We start from the raw sequence: 17,547 nt of genomic DNA on the forward strand, positions 1-17,547 counted from the left end.
ACAACAATAACAAAAAAACAAAAAAAAACATTCACAGAACAATGTTTCAACAGAAGAGATGGAAAGCATAAATAGGATGCAGAGTCGTCTTAATGGGACGTCGGCGTCGGTCTTAATTAGTCATCGTCATCAATATATTTCATATTTGACACATACATACATTCATTCACAACACAGTGCTTCCTGGTTGGTTGGTGATAAAAGGATCTCACTTGAACAATGTTGAAAAGGAAAGATAGAGTACACCATTTGTATTATTCACTACCCGTGTGTGTATGTGCGTGGACGCACACACACACCCACACCCACACACACACACAGTACAGTGGTGCTTGAAAGTTACATTGTCTACATTTCTGCGTAAATATGGCCTAAAACATCATCAGATTTTCACACGAGTCCTAAGAGTAGATAAAGAGAACCCGATTAAACAAACGAGGCGAAAATATTATACTCGGTCACTTCTTTATTGAAGAAAATGATCCAGTGATGCATATCTGTAAGCGGTAAAAGTAAGTGGACCTCTAGGATTAGCAGTCAATTCAATCAGTGGGATGACGATCAGGTGTGCGTGAGCGGTTTAGTTTTTATAGGAAAGTTTTTATTTAATTCAACGTCTTGTGGAAGTGTATTGTTTGAAATCAAGGAGATTTCTGAGGACCCGGATGAATGAATAACCGAGTATAATATTTCCGCCTCGTTTGTTTGATCGGGTTCTCTCCGCCTACGTTTAGGACTCGTGTGAAAATCGGATGATGTTTTAGGTCGTATTTACACAGAAATGCAGACAATTCTTCAGGGTTCACAAACTTTCAAGCGCCCCTGTACGCCCACACAGGCAGCTGACAGTTAGCATATTCTTGCAAACAACACCTATCCGCTAAATGCACATCAATATTTGCAGAAAAGAAACCATCAATACGTGAATGGCAGAGCACGACATGAGGACGCTGTGATTAGTGAAACTGCACTGAACGGCAGTTTTCGTCCTTCCTCCTATACTGAAGAACCCGAGGTCGTGTCGCTAAGTTAAGCATTCGAGTCCACGTGTAGTGCCCCTAACAAAAAAAGCTACTAGAATGTAAATGAGCACACATACAACATCGATTAAATATTTTACACCCAGGATGCTCAGTCAAAAATCAGCGTTTCGGAACCACAACCTAGAAGTTCAGCGTCTCTGACATCATCTTCCACCAATCCATAAGCTCCTCCTTCTCTTCCTCCTTCCGTTCCTCCAAGGACTCCAACTCGAAATCGAGCTGCGACACAGACACGCAGAGTCAGACTCGATGTTTTCTTAGAACAACATGCCCTTATTCCATAGCATTTCTTTTTTTTTTTTTTTTATGATGTAACATATACATTCGATCTCATATCCTATATTACAGCAGCTATAAAAAAAGGCAAGTCTTTCCCTCACTAGCCTCGCTTTCTTTCTCTCCTGAAGTTAATAAGACAAAAATTTGATTTAGTTTAATCCTAAGTATTAATTCAGGGTATTAATGTATGATTATTCATGTACTGTTATTGTAAAGTGTTACCATGGCTGGGTATTTAGTGGGCATTAATTGGGCACCTCAGGACATCATTTCAGCTGCCTAATGTACACAATCTATGTTTATTTCAATTTTAAAAAAACATTATATATTTCTGACGAGCACAATTCAGCTCTCAGGATAGTGTTTATTTGAGAGGTTTTTGGTTGAAAATCGCACATGCTAATATTCTCTGTTGGTCTAAAGACAGAGACGGGTATCTTTAAAAGTAGCTAAAAGTGCTAAACGCGATCATCTGATGCATAGATGGTCTATGATGATGTCTTTGCTGTGTAGAAATGCGAATGCCTTTAGATAGTAAAAGAAGCTCGCTCGTATTTGAACATAGTTGTTAGTGGAAAAGCTGTGTGTGTGTGTGTGTGTGTGTGTGTGTGTGTGTGTTTACCCGAACAGCAGGGCTGTGTGGAACAGCCACTTTCTTGGTCACGGTAAGATATCCAGGAGCTGAGGCTGAAACTTTGTAGTTACCAGCATCCAACAGGCGCCAATAATCACCGTCCTTAGCTACAGAAACCGAGAGATGCGTGTCATTTACAATAACATGTATTAATTATAATATCAATAAGGACTCTAATGGCATCAGAGCCCCTCTTGTAACTTTTGAATTTTAATATTTCATTTTTAGTCACAAACTAAAGATCTCACCGCCGCGAGCCAGAACTCGTCCTTCCCTGCAAATGACTCATCGGAGGCCGTGGGTCGTATCATTTGGCCAAACGACTTCATATTTTGTGTACTTCCTGTACGTATCTCAGACTTAACGTAATACGTGGCTTATAGTTCATTATTTGGAGGGATAAACTCTGTCCAAACTCACTTTGAAATAATGCGGGCTAATGGAATAGATCCAGAACATAAATACCAGTGGCTCTGATATGTCCGTACGCGTCGTTCTAAGATAACGTGTAACATTATGAATCATCTTCATGCTTGGGTTCCTGTAATGATTTAATACAACTGATTTCTGTAATTTCTCGCTCATTTCAAAACGTAATCGCTTCCACGGCCGCGGAAAAGTCACGGTAGAGCTCAAGAAAAATAACACGTGGCCTTAATAACTAACATGTGGACACAATTTATTCAAAAATAACCGCTGCATCACCTCAATGGCTCTGTATTTTTGTAACTGGGATTATATTAATATCACATTTCTGCTGAATTGATCATCTTGCCGGAAAAATAAACGTTTTAAGCGCTCTGCGCTATGTTGCCACTAGATGGCGGTCTTGGCATCATGTTGATTCTGTTGCCATCTTTACAGCTGTCCCAGTACTTTTGTTAATGAATCTGTGTATTTCGTTGTCATTAGCGCCAGTGTGATTTGAAATATGAACGTCTGTAAGGGCGCGTGCGTCCACCTGAGGTAATGTCATGGTCAATGCCCTCCACGGAAATGGAGGCGTTGGAGATGGGATTTCCCTGAAGATCACGCACGAAACCCGTCACGCCACGATGAACCTGAGGAAGGAAACGTGCAGAAGAAACTTTTTCGTTTCGAATACAGAGACAGAAATCCGAATTTACGTGCCCATATCAGCACACACACACACACACACACACACACACCTGTGCGATATAGTTGATGAGGGAGTTGCGGTTCTGGTCCCAGTACATTTTGAGCGTGTTCTCCAGTGGGAACTTGTCGCAGCTCAACTCCAGCGTGATCTCAAAACAGTTACTGCTCAGGTAGTTGAAGTCCTGCATACCTGAGCGAGAAAGAAAAAAAGAAAGGTCATGTGATTTGAGAGGAGTGAGCCCTCCCTCCCTCCCTCCCTCCCTGTATCTTCTGGGACCGCTGTTTACGGTGATGTAATTACTTTCAATTCTTTCAATAGTAGCTTCAGTGTAGTTAGCTCAATTTTCTTTGTAGCTTGTAGCGTAGCTACTTTCTCAAAATCGATAAGGTGATGTATTTGAGTCTTACAAATGAAGAAATATTAAACATTTCACTAGTGCTGGGTGCTAAGACTGAGATACGTTGGAAAGGTAACGAGCATTTATTGTTTATATAAATTTCATACGCTACAGTCCTTCTTAAAATTCTTCCGAGTTGGTCTGTCGTATATATTCGGACTCCGAATTTAGGACCTTGTTGTTTGCAAAAAGATGGCTTCTCTACTCGTTATTCCTGTAAAATCCCTACACTGATCGTCTTAATACCTCCTGATACAATGCTGTTATTTTTGTAGATGTTACAACTTCATTCTCAGGGTTTTTTTAACCAACGGCCATACAATAGATTTGTAGGAAAAGCATTTATTCGGCGATAAAGAGCATAAGGAAGAAAATGAGGAAGAAAGGGAAAAAAAGTCACTGCAACACTGTAGAGTTAAAAGTGCTGCAAATACCAACGCTGTTGGACATTTTGGTATTATTTCATCATCTTCCTTTATACTACAGGTGTGCATCAGGACCGGGATAACACTGGAACTAACGAAAAGTCCAGCAAAAAGATTGGTCCGACTGATTGGAAAAGGATTGGTCTGATTCTGTCTCCTGGATTGTGTGGGATAGGTTAAACTTTCTGCAAAAGACAGTAGGATTGATATAACTTTCTGCGGGAAAGGGTCGGATTGGTCTTACTTCTGGCGGGAGTCAGTGGGATTGGTCTAATGTTCTGTGGGAATGGGTGGGATTGGTCACACTGTCTTGTGGGAGTTGCTAGGATTGGTTTAACTTTCCGTGGGAGTGCATGGGATTGGACTAACTTTCTGCAAGTATGAGTTGGATTGGTTTAACTGTCTGTGGCAGTGGGTGGGATTGGTCTAGCGTTCTTCAGGAGCAGGAGGGATTGGTCTAACTTTCTTTGGGAATGGGTGGGATTCGTCGAACCTTCTGTGGAGTTGCGTGGAGCTGGTCTCACTGTCTGCAGGAGTGGGTGGGATTGATCTAACTGTCTGCAGGAGTGGGTGGGATTGATCTAACTGTCTGCAGGAGTGGGTGGGATTAGTCTAACTGTCTGCAGGAGTGGGTGGGATTGGTTTAACTGTCTGCAGGAGTGGGTGGGATTAGTCTAACTGTCTGCAGGAGTGGGTGGGATTGATCTAACTGGCTGCAGGAGTGGGTGGGATTAGTCTAACTGTCTGCAGGAGTGGGTGGGATTGGTTTAACTGTCTGCAGGAGTGGGTGGGATTAGTCTAACTGTCGGCAGGAGTGGGTGGGATTGGTTTAACTGTCTGAAGGAGTGGGTGGGATTAGTGTAACTGTCTGTAGGAGTGGGTGGGATTAGTCTAACTGTCTGTAGGAGTGGGTGGGATTAGTCTAACTGTCTGCAGGAGTGGGTGGGATTAGTGTAACTGTCTGTAGGAGTGGGTGGGATTAGTGTAACTGTCTGTAGGAGTGGGTGGGATTAGTCTACCTGTCTGTAGGAGTGGGTGGGATTAGTCAAACTGTGTGTAGGAGTGGGTGGGATTAGTCTAACTGTCTGAAGGAGTGGGTGGGATTGGTTTAACTGTCTGAAGGAGTGGGTGGGATTAGTCTACCTGTCTGCAGGAGTGGGTGGGATTGGTTTAACTGTCTGAAGGAGTGGGTGGGATTAGTCTACCTGTCTGCAGGAGTGTGTGGGATTAGTCTAACTGTCTGAAGGAGTGGGTGGGATTAGTCTACCTGTCTGCAGGAGTGTGTGGGATTAGTCTAACTGTCTGCAGGAATGGGTGGGATTGGTTTAACTGTCTGAAGGAGTGGGTGGGATTGGTTTAACTGTCTGAAGGAGTGGGTGGGACAGGTCAAACTTTCCACTGGGAGATGGTGGGATTGATAACTTTCTGCAGGAGTGGGTGGGATTTGTCAGAATTCTTTTGGGAGGCGAAGTTGGACCTAAACAGTCTCATGCTGACTGTACCTAACTTTGGGCAGAGTCAGCTAATACAACATGCCCCAAATGTATTGAAAGCTATAATGATTTGTAGTCATGTACTGTACCTCCAGGCACGCTGTACCAGGCCCCTCCATTGGTGATGCCCTCTTTGAAACTGGAGTCATCATCATTTTTGCGGCACGGTGCTCGATTAGGGTCTGACATCACCGGGTTGTAGCTGGAGTACGCCTTCGCCAAGGTCTTAAACACCAGGTCATCAGGGCTGGCGCTGTACTCGTGAGTAGATCCTGAGGAGCACAAAGACGTGGAGAGATACAGAGAAATATTATGCGCTGCAAACATCCACACACTCCGCCCGCTGCTTCATCTGCTACTCATTTCAGTCCTCCCACCAAGTTAACTGGTATTTCCGTTCTGACGCTCAGGCTTAACAACTGTGTTTATTTTTTCACTAAGGCTCATAAACATGACCGTTAAACAGGTGCTGTTTTGTGGAGCTTGGAAAGGAAACACTTAAGAAGACCAAATGTGTGTGTTTATCTTGCTGAAGGTGAAGTCTGAAACTGTCTTTCAGTTACACAGATTTGACTCAGCCGCCCTCATTACTTCTTCTGAAACTCAAAAATTTTCAATTTTTTTTTTTTAAATAGTCACTTCCTCTTGGATGGCTTACTCTGATTATACAGACTGGTTTTGGGGCAAATCTGTTAACAAACCAATGCATTCGCATCATATTTGATATGCAAAAAAAGGGCAAAATGGAAACTTTTATCTACAAAGTCCGTGTTGCTAAGCGAGTTCGGCTAGCTAAACTAGCAGATTAATGAATGGAAGTCAAGCAAATAATAAGTAAGTAGAGTTTAATACCCTGTGACAAATTCAAGCTAGTTTTCTAACTGTTTACTAGCATCTAGCGAATTTCAATCTAGCTACCTAATTAAACACCGTGGCTACTGCTATCCTACTCGTGTCATTCGTCACACGTTTGGGCTAGTATGTTAAAAAATTAGCTAGCCGGCTATCTACGTCAACTAATGTTAAGTGCTTTTTGGCTACTTGGGATGATCTGTATTGATGGATCCTGGTATTTTTACTGAGAGTTATGCTATAGAGATGTTCCTAGATCATTTTAGTAGCATTTTTAACGTAGATTTGAATCATTTAAAGCATTAATGTAAACACATTTAGGAGTACTTAATCCAGCTTGGTCTGATATGCTTGGTAGACCCTCTTTGTTAGCCGGTAATGTTTTTCCAGCTTCTAGCCAAACGTTTAGGTTTTTTCTACCTGCCTTTCTGTTGTGCTGTTTTCTTAAGGTATCTACACTATGACGAGGCATTAATAGAGAGCAGTAATATAGAAAGTGTTCCCTTTCTACCAGCACTTACCACAGATCTGATCTTAACGTTGGTGTAGAAGTTAGACCAGTTCAGTGTGTTTTCGCAGCTGGTCAGACTAAGCTGGATTTTTCAGCAGGGGTTCTACAGACCTCTATACAAACAACCTTCACTGTGGAAGCTCTGAGGTCGGGGTCAAAATGTGTGTGTCTATGTGTGTGTGTGTGTATGTGTGTTCTCGCACCACTTCGGGTTTCGTCGTATGGATAATTGGCCACCACATCTCCTCCATGGAGGTTGGCTGACAGGACAAATGGGATGTCCATAATCCAGTGAATTACTGCCTTCGTCTCAGGAGCGAGCTGCAAAACACACACACACACACACACACACACACACACACCATATGCCATCTGTATGCCATCCCAGCTCCAAAAAAACCTGACACCCTTGCCAACACTTCTCCCATATTTTCAAGCTGAGTTTAAGCTAAAAAAAAAAAAAAAAAAAAAAAAACCCCACACGTTTGATTTTACTCTGCAATAATTCCGAAGCTGACCGCATGAGGAGACACCTCACTTGCGTTCTCGTTCCCTCTCTCACCTTAGCGTTTTCATCTACGGCCTTCTTCATGTTTTTCAGCAGGTGGTTGTTCGCTCCTCCGTCTCTCTCGTTCATGTAGACGATACGGTCCAGGTCCGGAAAGTTCCGGTTCAGATCGATACCCTGAGCGTTGCTACGTCCCACGAACCAGTCCTTCATTTCTCCAGACTAAACACACACACACACACACATTGTCAAATTCCACTATGTCTACAGCTAATCCCAAAAAATTTGTCAATTTTTCTAATTTGTCTAATATTTCCCTGACCATTTTTCACTAACAGCCCAAAAGTGTGTTAAGGTCGAAAATAAACAACACACCGGCTGAGCTTTCGTTATTGTGGCCTCAGATATTTGTACACTGAAACATCCCTACATGGTATGAATGTAAGGCTTACCGCATGGCACAGATCACACTGTATGTAGGTGTATCTGTGTGTTCATGCGCTCTGTACGAGCCCTTACCTGTGAGGCGGCTTTCTCAAAGCCGTCGGGGTTCATGGAGGGCATGATGTGGATGCGGGTGGAGTGGATCAGGTTGACGATGGTGTCGTTGCCCTGCTGATACTCATTACACAGATACTGAGCCAGATAGATCAACAGCTCCCTGCCAACCGCTTCATTGCCATGCATGTTCCCAATGTACTTAAATTCAGGCTCACCTACAACGCACACACAAAATATGTCCAGTTTTATATACGTATATATACGTGTGTGTGTGTGAAATATATTTATATACATATATATATGTCATATGAATGAATTTCATGGCAATACACTCAGCACTGGGATGTCTCCTAAACAATTATATGGTATTACGAATGACAAGACACATTTTAAATGGGACTCGAATGAATAGATTTTTTTTATTTTAAAGTATTAGGCGTTGTTCTTTAGCAAATGGCTGTAGTGTAAGAGGAATAAAGCGCTTTAGGACAAGCTGCATCGCACCACCAGCATGCCCTGTCGTGTTTTATTCCTTACATAATGGATCAGGACGTATTTTGTGTTCATGTCTAATTCGGCTGAGTTTCAGCATGCTGTGTGTATAATTACCGAGCAAGGACTAAGCGTACGTCTGAACTTTCAGAGAATTTACACAGTGTGCGTCCAAATAGCTTCGAAAAACGGGGGCGCAGATGTGCACACACATACACTCACATATAAACACACTCATTGGAAACAGATGGACAGGCGGCTGTTTAATTGAGCTGCAGCAGCAGGGGTAACTCTCTATTTGGGATTTATATATATATATATATATATATATATAAAACCCCAGCATGCTGTATATAAATTCGTGGTGCATGCATGATGTGTGTGCAGGTGTGTGTCTCGAAGTAATAGTCCATTCCTGTCAGATTTTTTTTTTAAAATATCTGTCTTTGAAGTCCTCTAAAAATACATTTAAAGCCAACCTCTTGAGCAGATGGTAAAAGTCAAAGCATTTCCCAGAGCCGTCCACAGGAAACATCTCTGCGCGTGTGTGTGTGTGTGTGCGACTGTGACATGCACATACATGCACATGGAAAGATGGAGATGTGTGTATTTGTTTTTCGTTTACAAGGAGTGGAAATCTCTACGCGCCTCACGATTCAGGGACCCATATGACTGTAAAACAGTTCATTATACATGTTGATTCATCTCAGTTTATGATTTCTGAAGCCTACATTATGGTGGTGGTGGTGGTAGGGGTTGGTGGGGGGGGCGGGATGGGGATGTTCCACTAGGAAACATCATAATATTTTCAACCAGCGTGAAATAAAGTGGGCGTAATGAATTTTTATTTGGCCAAATGACACTTAGCACAGATATGTGTCAAGATCAGTAGCACGATAAATTACGTTACGACGACGACCGACTGTTACTCAGTGGTTGGACAATGTTTCATTTTTCCTTCTCAGGTAATTGTGACTTTAAATCTCACAATTCTGGGGGGTTTTCTCGCAATTTTAACATTACCGTCTAAACTTCTTAGAACCTGTGCTGAGAGAGAGAGAGCGAGAGAGAGAGAACAAGCAAAAGTAATTCAAATCACACGTTTATATTAAAGCGCACCTATTATGGTTTTGAAACGTGTCTAATTTTGTTTTAAAGGTCTCATACGATAGACTTACGTGCATCCGAGCTCTAAAAACACTTTAACGTGCTCATCATTTAAACCGCAGCATCACCTTTTTTCCCCCAGTGTCACAAACGACTCGTTAAATGATTCGTTCTAAAGGATTCGTTCTAAACTCCTCCGTTCAGAGAGCATACTCTGCTGTGATTGGTCAGACGTCTCAGTCTGTTGTGATTGGTCTACCAAGCGGACGATGAAGAGCAGAGGCGGGGCTTTTTGTTACAAACCTACGTAGGATAGTACAGGAAGTAAAGTCTGGAATCACTAACGACTCGATTCAGCCGTTCGGAATCGATTCCTTCTCTTAGGACTCGGTAACTCCGTTTGTCCTGCGCTTCGATTTTTGAAACTTTGCAGACTTTTTACATTCACAAACAGCTCTATATATACACTACATGACAGGTAATATCTGGAAAAACCCCATAATAGATGCACTTTAAAGTGCACAAGTTCTAATACGCTATCGTTTCTATAGTAACAGCTCACTTAACAGGAACTTGTAACAAATAAAATAACGACAAAGAAACACGTCAGAAATAAATCTCGCAGACATCCCGTAACGTTAACGGTAACTGTAAGTGGATAAAAACGACAAAATGTTCATTACTCAATTTAAAAAATATACGTTAGCAAATCGTCGTGGTAAAAGAGGAAAAAAACGGTTTGGCCCATGATTCTTTTCCTATAACACCACGCACCCAAGTACCATACTTAACAAAAACACAAATAAGTGTGTTATTTAATAAGTGTGCACACACACACGCACACGCACACACACACACACACACAGGGTAGGTGAAACCAGGATACACTCACTCTCAAAGAAAATAAACCTCAGAGGAGCAAGCTGGACCGATATCCAACATCTGCCAAACTCGTTAACGAAGCTCTGAAAGCATTCTTCATCCCACACACACACACACACACACACACCTTTACAGCCACATGTACCAATTACCCTCTCTCGTAGCATCTGGGACTGTTTTACGACCCGGTTTCTGCATTGTGTGTAATGATGCATTTCTATACGTCACCGCTTTCCACTGCGGTTCTGCATGTGAACTTCGGCATACGAACAATAGCATGGACTGTTTTACACACGCATCATAAAGCCCAAAACTGGATGCAGCTTTACGTCTTGCCGAAGCCTCTGGGAGCTTTTCATCACAAGCGTCTGAAGTACTAATGTGTTATGAGGAAAAAGCAACACTGGGGATTTTTTCCCCCCGTTTGTTTAACGTACGTACTAGTCTTTGTGCTGGAGTCTAAAGCGGCTATTTCGAAATCCTTCCCGCTATGGAATAAGCAGCACCAGTGTGTAGGCTTTGTACTCTTTCTGGCGCCCGTTCCCTGTTCCTGGCCACGATCCCCGTCGACTCTATTCATTCGCTTCACGATTTTATGATTAAAAACACATGACACTCGCTCGCTCAGTCGTATACACGCGCTGTGGAACAAAAGATGAAGCATGGACTGATCTTAAACTAACAAAAGACTGAAAGGAAAGCTGGAGAGAGAGAGAGAGAGAGATGCAAAAGGAAAAGGGAGGCGGATTAATCCGCTCTTAGCCTGAACATGTGAGAGAGAAAGAGACAGCCAGAGAAAGAATCTCGTTATATAATGACGAAAAATCTCTCTCCTCTGGCCTTTCCTCTTCGCACTCCTCCGTTCTCTGACATTTCGATTCCGACGTTTATTGAGCTGGAGCTTGAGAGGAGACAGAAACCAGATGGAGGATGATCTCAAGCTCAGAAACGATACAGCTGGCGCTCGCCGTTTCTAACAAAACATCGATCTTTCCACCTGTTCATTTATCCGTCTATCCGTCCATCCATCCGGAAAGTTCATCCGTTATATAAACAGTAAAGAGTCCAGGCTCTGACGCTGGCTTCTCCATGCCTACGTTAACCTAGGACAGGATGCACACAGACACACGAAGAGACTTCATAGGTGACCTGGTTTCTATGGATACTGTGACAAAAGGTGGCGTTTACCTCCAGATAAGAACGCAATGGAAACACACACAGAGTGCTGAGCCATTACGGAACTGGACATTAGTGCCATTTGCTTTAGCCGTGAGTCATACACCGTTTAACGGCCCTGGGTTTGTCACTTTCGCTCCCAGTGTAAAGCTTTTCCACCTCATCGTTGTCTACGTAACATTCACTGGGGAAGGATTCATTCACAGCTCTCAGGCCCTCTCAAGATAACGTTAACCGACGTTAGCGTCCATGATGAGTAGCTAGACGTGTGCTTCACTGACAGTGTGCATGTATCATTCCACATTTATCCCCATTTCCATTCATCTCCTTGCAAAAATAGTCAACTTTTTTTTTTTTGCAAGGAAAGGTGAAAACGTTAGCAAACACTCCTTTAGCGCAAGAATCCTTTTGCTAACCGTACAACTAGCTGCATTTCTAGTTCATTAAGAGCTAAAATCAGGAGTGAGGATATTTATTATTTTTGTTTGTTCAGCAGTGAGGTGGTCGTCAGAGCTAGACGCTGCTATGCGGTTCAGGAGGAATAAAAATCCACACAAACTATAACATCTGCTAGTTAAGTTAGCATGGCAGCCTAGAGGGGAGTTGTTTCGTATCTGTTTCCATGAAGACGTTTATTTGAAGACGTTTCTAAACATATGAAGATGTTCCGCGCCGGATTTCTTCGCATTATTACCTCAGGTTACTCAGTTAGCACCTTTAGCTTAGCCGTCGTTAGCTCACTGAGATTAGTTAAGGTGGACTTCAAGGGGACTCGTGAAATCGTGCTTTTCACCACGGAAAGATTTTCAGTGATGTTCAGTGAGTAAACCCTGTTACTAAGCAACTGGGAAGTATTCTGAGGATAAGCTAAGTGTAAAATGCCTAGCTAGCTAGCTAGCTAGCGCTCAGTCATTCAGTGGCTGTTATGTGAATTGTAGAAACAAGACAACGCCGTTGCGAATATCAGCATTTCTTTACATCACTAAGAAAAGACACGGTACGGCTAAAAATGACGGCACACTTACGTCGAGCTAATTACGTCTACTAATAAAAGATTCACTCGACGCGTCTTGACCCAAATCTGCGGTCGTTCTGAAAAATTTCAAGCTCCGGATATCGCGGGATTTTGCGTTCGTTTCTGCGACGGCGAAATCCTGAAGGGACACGCAGAACCCGATGCACGCCGCTCAAGCTCGTACGGTCCGAGCAGGAGGTTTCAAAGAATTCTTTAAAACCCAGACATAATCACGTTATTATAGTTAAAACAACACAAGGCGACAACAGTTATCAGCTATCTGGTCCGATCGAGCTGTTCGCCGTCTGCTTTACACGGCTGCGTTCTAGGCACGTGAATCGGTGAACCGAATCGTTTAACAAAATTTCGCAATTTCTCAAAATCACTGTAAAGACTCCATTTACTCATTTGAACTACTTTCGAGCTTTCAAGTTAAGCGAATCAAATCATCAGCTAATATCGCCAGCTAATCAGAAAAATGTGTAATAATAACAACAACAAGTTTTCTCCCTTTTAAACATGAATATATTCTGCCAATTATTATTATTATTATTATTATTATTATTATTAGTGTAGCTAATGCCTACATCCAAATTTAAGCCTAACCGTAACCTTGGTAACCAAAAGGAGACTTCAGATTTTGTTAGAAAGGTCATTTTTTTTCTTGTGGGGACATTTGGTCCCAAGCAGGAAGTTAAAACACATGCGCACACACACACACACACACACACACACACACACACACACATCTTTAGTGAAGGAGCAGATGTGGCAAATCTCTTTGATTTATTATTAATGAGCGTATGCTGACAGGAAGACATCTCACTCCCCCTAGCTCTCTCTCTCTGTCTCTCTCACTCTCACTACAAGTTTCTCCTTCCCAATATGTTTTAAAATAAGCCTTTTAGCATTTAAGTAAACAAATTGACTAACTGACATTCATAGCCACTGGAGCGCTCCTTGGCTATACTTAACAGCGGTTCTGCAGAACCATCCTGCTTTCGAACACCAAACACGCCTTGAGTGTCCGTGGCCCAACAGCTCTATTTACGTCTCATCGGACCACAGAACCCAGCTGCAGTTCCGAGTCGAGCGAAGTCCAGGCGCTTGCTCTCGAGGTTAGATGAAAGAAAAGGCTTTCTGTTTTGTTGCTGGCGTGGACGTGGCGTCTGATTATAGTCTCGCCTGTATAAACTCCTCACTGTGCATGCCGAGACAAAATACACTCCATCCCAATCAGGTTCATTACAGCTAGGCTCGTAACGTCGGAATTAGTGCCCCAACAGTGCGTAAGGGCATTTTCCAGCATGTAGCTCTATATGTTTATAAAGGTCAACTCTATGAATATACGGGAACGCGCTTCAGTTACGTTTTGTACAGAAATGAATGACAGTAATTGCGACACGGTTTACCAGGTAAGGGTGCCGATAATTCTGGAGCCGCGTATTACAATTACACCGCCGCACGATATGCCTCGCACTGACAATCCATATAAGGGAACCGTTGAAGTCACATGACTGAAGGTTTGGCCTGTATTGCTTAATTATTCATAATGGTCATAATTATTTACCCCCCAAAAGTCCAAAGTCCTGCAGCGTGTAAAAGCCACACGAACACAAATACTAATCCGGCTTTCCAAATAATCACGTGTACACCGAAGAAGGCTGAACTAAATAACAAAACCAAGTCAAGTCGAGTTCTCTGGAGGGATGACTGTATGATCAGGACAGCCCCGAGCGTGCAGAGATCTCCAGCAACTAATAATGGTTTCAAAATGAAATAAATAAATAAATAAACAGGAACCGGCACTGTCCTGATTGGTTAATTCTGTTGCTCGGTAGTCTGTTCGTCTATTTGATCCAAATGTAGACTGTGGCATCGTTTGCAACTCATCCGATAGGTGAGAATATGAACGATGCGTTCTCTTCACATGTGGAAGAGCAAGGTGAGGCAGCTAGTTAGCTAGATATCACGGGTACGGATCGGTGACTGTCTCCAGGGAAAAATTATTTAAGATTTAATACATGCCAAGAACGGCTCAACAATCAGGTCGGTGTTGCTCTGGCCCAGAAACCCGACTGACACTCAGTGAATAATAGGTCCAAAAGTAATAATACGACAATAACAAGGTAGGCGCGTATTAAACTTGTAGACTTGGTTAGTAGGTTGATGATTTTCCGTAACGCTTATCCTAACGCAGCGTCGCGGGGAGCCTGGAGCCTATGGCACACTCTGGACTGGAGGAGGAAACTGGAGTACCCGGAGGAAACCCCTGAAGAACATACAAGCTCCGCGAGGTGGGATTCGAACCCCCAACCCCAGAGGACGCCACTGTACACCCGCCCCCAGCGTCCGCAATACTGACTATGTCAACAGAATGAAAGAATTCGATTTTGATAATACCTAACGTCATGTTACAAACATTTACATTGTGTAGCTCGTGTGTGTGTGTGTGTGTGTGTGTATTTTTTATTAGTTTACACAGTCGGCATGACTCGTAACCAATAAAATGCGATGAAATGAAGTACGAGACGTCTCGCTTTCATTTGTTAAATATGAAGGAATGACTTTTTGACATTTCGTACATGAACGTTATAGCACGATTGCTGTGCAAAACAACGTGATTGAACACATCTGCACTGCACGTGTGTTGAGTTGTGTTGTGTTGCAGCCCACGAATAAACATCTGGAACAGTCATAAAATATTACAGGAGAGTGCCTCTGAGCTCTGTGATCAATTACGGAAGTCGAACTAAAAGAGCAATAAGAGCCAACCTTATTAACTTGCTAAAATTAAATCAAATAAAACCACAAGGTCATTACATGACACTGAGCTGGTCCTTAGCCCAGGCCGTGTGCGCGGGATCTAAAAAGGGAGGACCAGATGGTTCTGCTAATTCTCCTTCGTTCTGCATCTCACGGCACGGGAGCGCGCACGGCTCATCCATCACACTATAAGCCGATAAATCTCCAAGACAACGAACGGCTATTTCTGCTTCCCCTTAACTGCGGATGTTTAAATCCAGACGGTCAGACGTGTCCGGCGATACACAGAGCGCCCAAGACGTTATTTCAAGCTTTTTTCACGCATTACGGAGTAATAAACTAAGCAGTGTGCGTGCGCCACTGCTGGGGAGCCGCGGGTTGCCCGTGGCAACGAGGCGGGGGCGGCTGCAAGTGTGCGAGTGGAAACTCATCTGGTAGCAATAAAAAGCCTCAGTGACTCACGGCTTTACACACACACACACACACGAGCAAGAACTAATGATAGTGCTATTTCGGAAACAGTCACCCATTTGGTTGAAAGTCTCTCCACACACACACACACACACACACACACACACACAATAACAAACACCTCAGTTCAGTGTAGGCTATAAATACAGTCATGTCAGTGAGGTTAATAAAGCGCATACTAATAAAATAATGAGAATAATTCATTTGTTGACTTTTGGGAAAATCAGTGCATAAACATCATGTGTTATAAACAGCATTATATAACCTGATATATAAGACTTCGTATTAGTGTATGGTTTTGGATATATTATTATTATTATTATTATTATTATTATTATTATAATTAGTAATGAATCTCCAATTCATTCTTAATCCAGAAAGAACCAAACAATAATAATAATAATAATAATAATAATAATAATAATAGATAGATAGATAGGCCTACTGAATGCACTTCTTTATGATAATCGTGGTGTAGAGGTGTTTATACTATACACATACATATATACTATTTTAGGTTTATGAACGCAGCACATCTACATTAAGCGTAATAACCTCTGCTGAGTAATAAACATGCACCTTGGAGTATCACTTAATGTCAGGGATTTGAACCGGATATCCACACATACGCATGCGCTCGAGATATATATATATTATATATATATATATAACCCTTATAGACACGTAGGTGTGTACTCTCCATGGGAAATTAAGAGCTTATCCTTGTCCCAGCTTGCAAGATGGCGTCTCGTGCGTCTCCGTGCGTCTTAACGCACGCGTAAGGGCTGCGTCCCGAACCGCACCGCACCGACTACTGGTGTACTAGTGTAATATAGGACAGCTGGTTGGATACAGGCCAAGGGTGAGAAGAGAGTGGCTTATGATTTGGTGCGCACCTGCTCGACCCTTTTCACACCATAGTGTCAGTTTCCCTTTAATAATGAATGAAATAATAATAATGGTCAGACGTCAAGACGCAGTCAGTGAGTGTCATTACTGATAGTCAAATTATCATAGACAAAACCACACACACACACACACACACACACACACACACAAATGATGTTTCAGAGCTCGAGCTGATGCATAAACACCGTTTGATCACCACGCCTTAGTTATTAACGCTTAATGAATGAGGTTATATGATGTCATAACATTTTGTGCATGGTGGTATAATAAGGCAATGGCGCTCAGTACAGACACTGACCAGGCTCGTGGTCGCCCGGGTTGTCGCTCATCTCCAGCACGAGCAGCTCGCGGCCCTCGAAGCTTTCTCCCACGGTGTAGATGCGCGCGATGGACGGACACTGCAGCCACACGGACACCAGAGCTTTGCGCATCTCCTCGTAGCGGTGATACTCGAACGAGATGTCTCCGCCGTCCATCACCACCGGCGACGCAGCCGCGCGCGCGCCCGGCACCGAAAGCACCGTCACCATCAGCAGCGCGAGCGCCGCCGCGGACAAGCCCGCTGCCTTCATCACTGCTCGTTTGCACCGCGTCTAAAATCCGCGTCTCTTTACGCCGCGTCAAAGCCTTCCTTCTCCGCAAGTCCGCCTCTCGTGATCTCTCCAGATCCCTCCTCTACCTCTCAATATCTCTCTCCCTCTCTCTCCCTCCCTCACTGGTGCGTCGTGTCCCGTATGAAACCGCAAAGCTTTGACGCGATGATGATGATGATGATGATGACGCGCGTGCGCACTCCGCTGCTACCTGTTTAATGGGAACTGGTGCAATTACCCCCCAAAAAAAAGAAAGAGAAAAGAAAAAGGTGCTCGTACACACACGCGCCAGCAGGGGGCGCGCCTTCCTCATCGGTGTGGAGAAAAAATAATAATAAACTTCGTAGATTACAGGACATTTTAAAAAATAAAA

The 17,547-nt window shown here is 43.1% G+C and overlaps 1 protein-coding gene across 1 annotated transcript; it reads right to left on the reverse strand.

The window, feature by feature from the left end:
• Nucleotides 1-539: 539 nt before the first annotated feature.
• Nucleotides 540-17,547, reverse strand: cpe (carboxypeptidase E). Its single transcript, XM_053619623.1, has 9 exons — nucleotides 16,880-17,547; nucleotides 7,782-7,978; nucleotides 7,317-7,484; nucleotides 6,958-7,075; nucleotides 5,481-5,663; nucleotides 3,126-3,265; nucleotides 2,918-3,017; nucleotides 1,945-2,063; nucleotides 540-1,262 (listed from the first exon to the last, which is right to left on the reverse strand). The coding sequence occupies exons 1-9, from the start codon at nucleotides 17,151-17,153 to the stop codon at nucleotides 1,164-1,166; spliced, it is 1,398 nt and encodes a 465-aa protein (XP_053475598.1). The 5' UTR covers nucleotides 17,154-17,547; the 3' UTR covers nucleotides 540-1,163.

Source organism: Ictalurus furcatus, chromosome 29 (assembly GCF_023375685.1).
Source record: "Ictalurus furcatus strain D&B chromosome 29, Billie_1.0, whole genome shotgun sequence".
Lineage (NCBI taxonomy): Eukaryota > Metazoa > Chordata > Actinopteri > Siluriformes > Ictaluridae > Ictalurus > Ictalurus furcatus.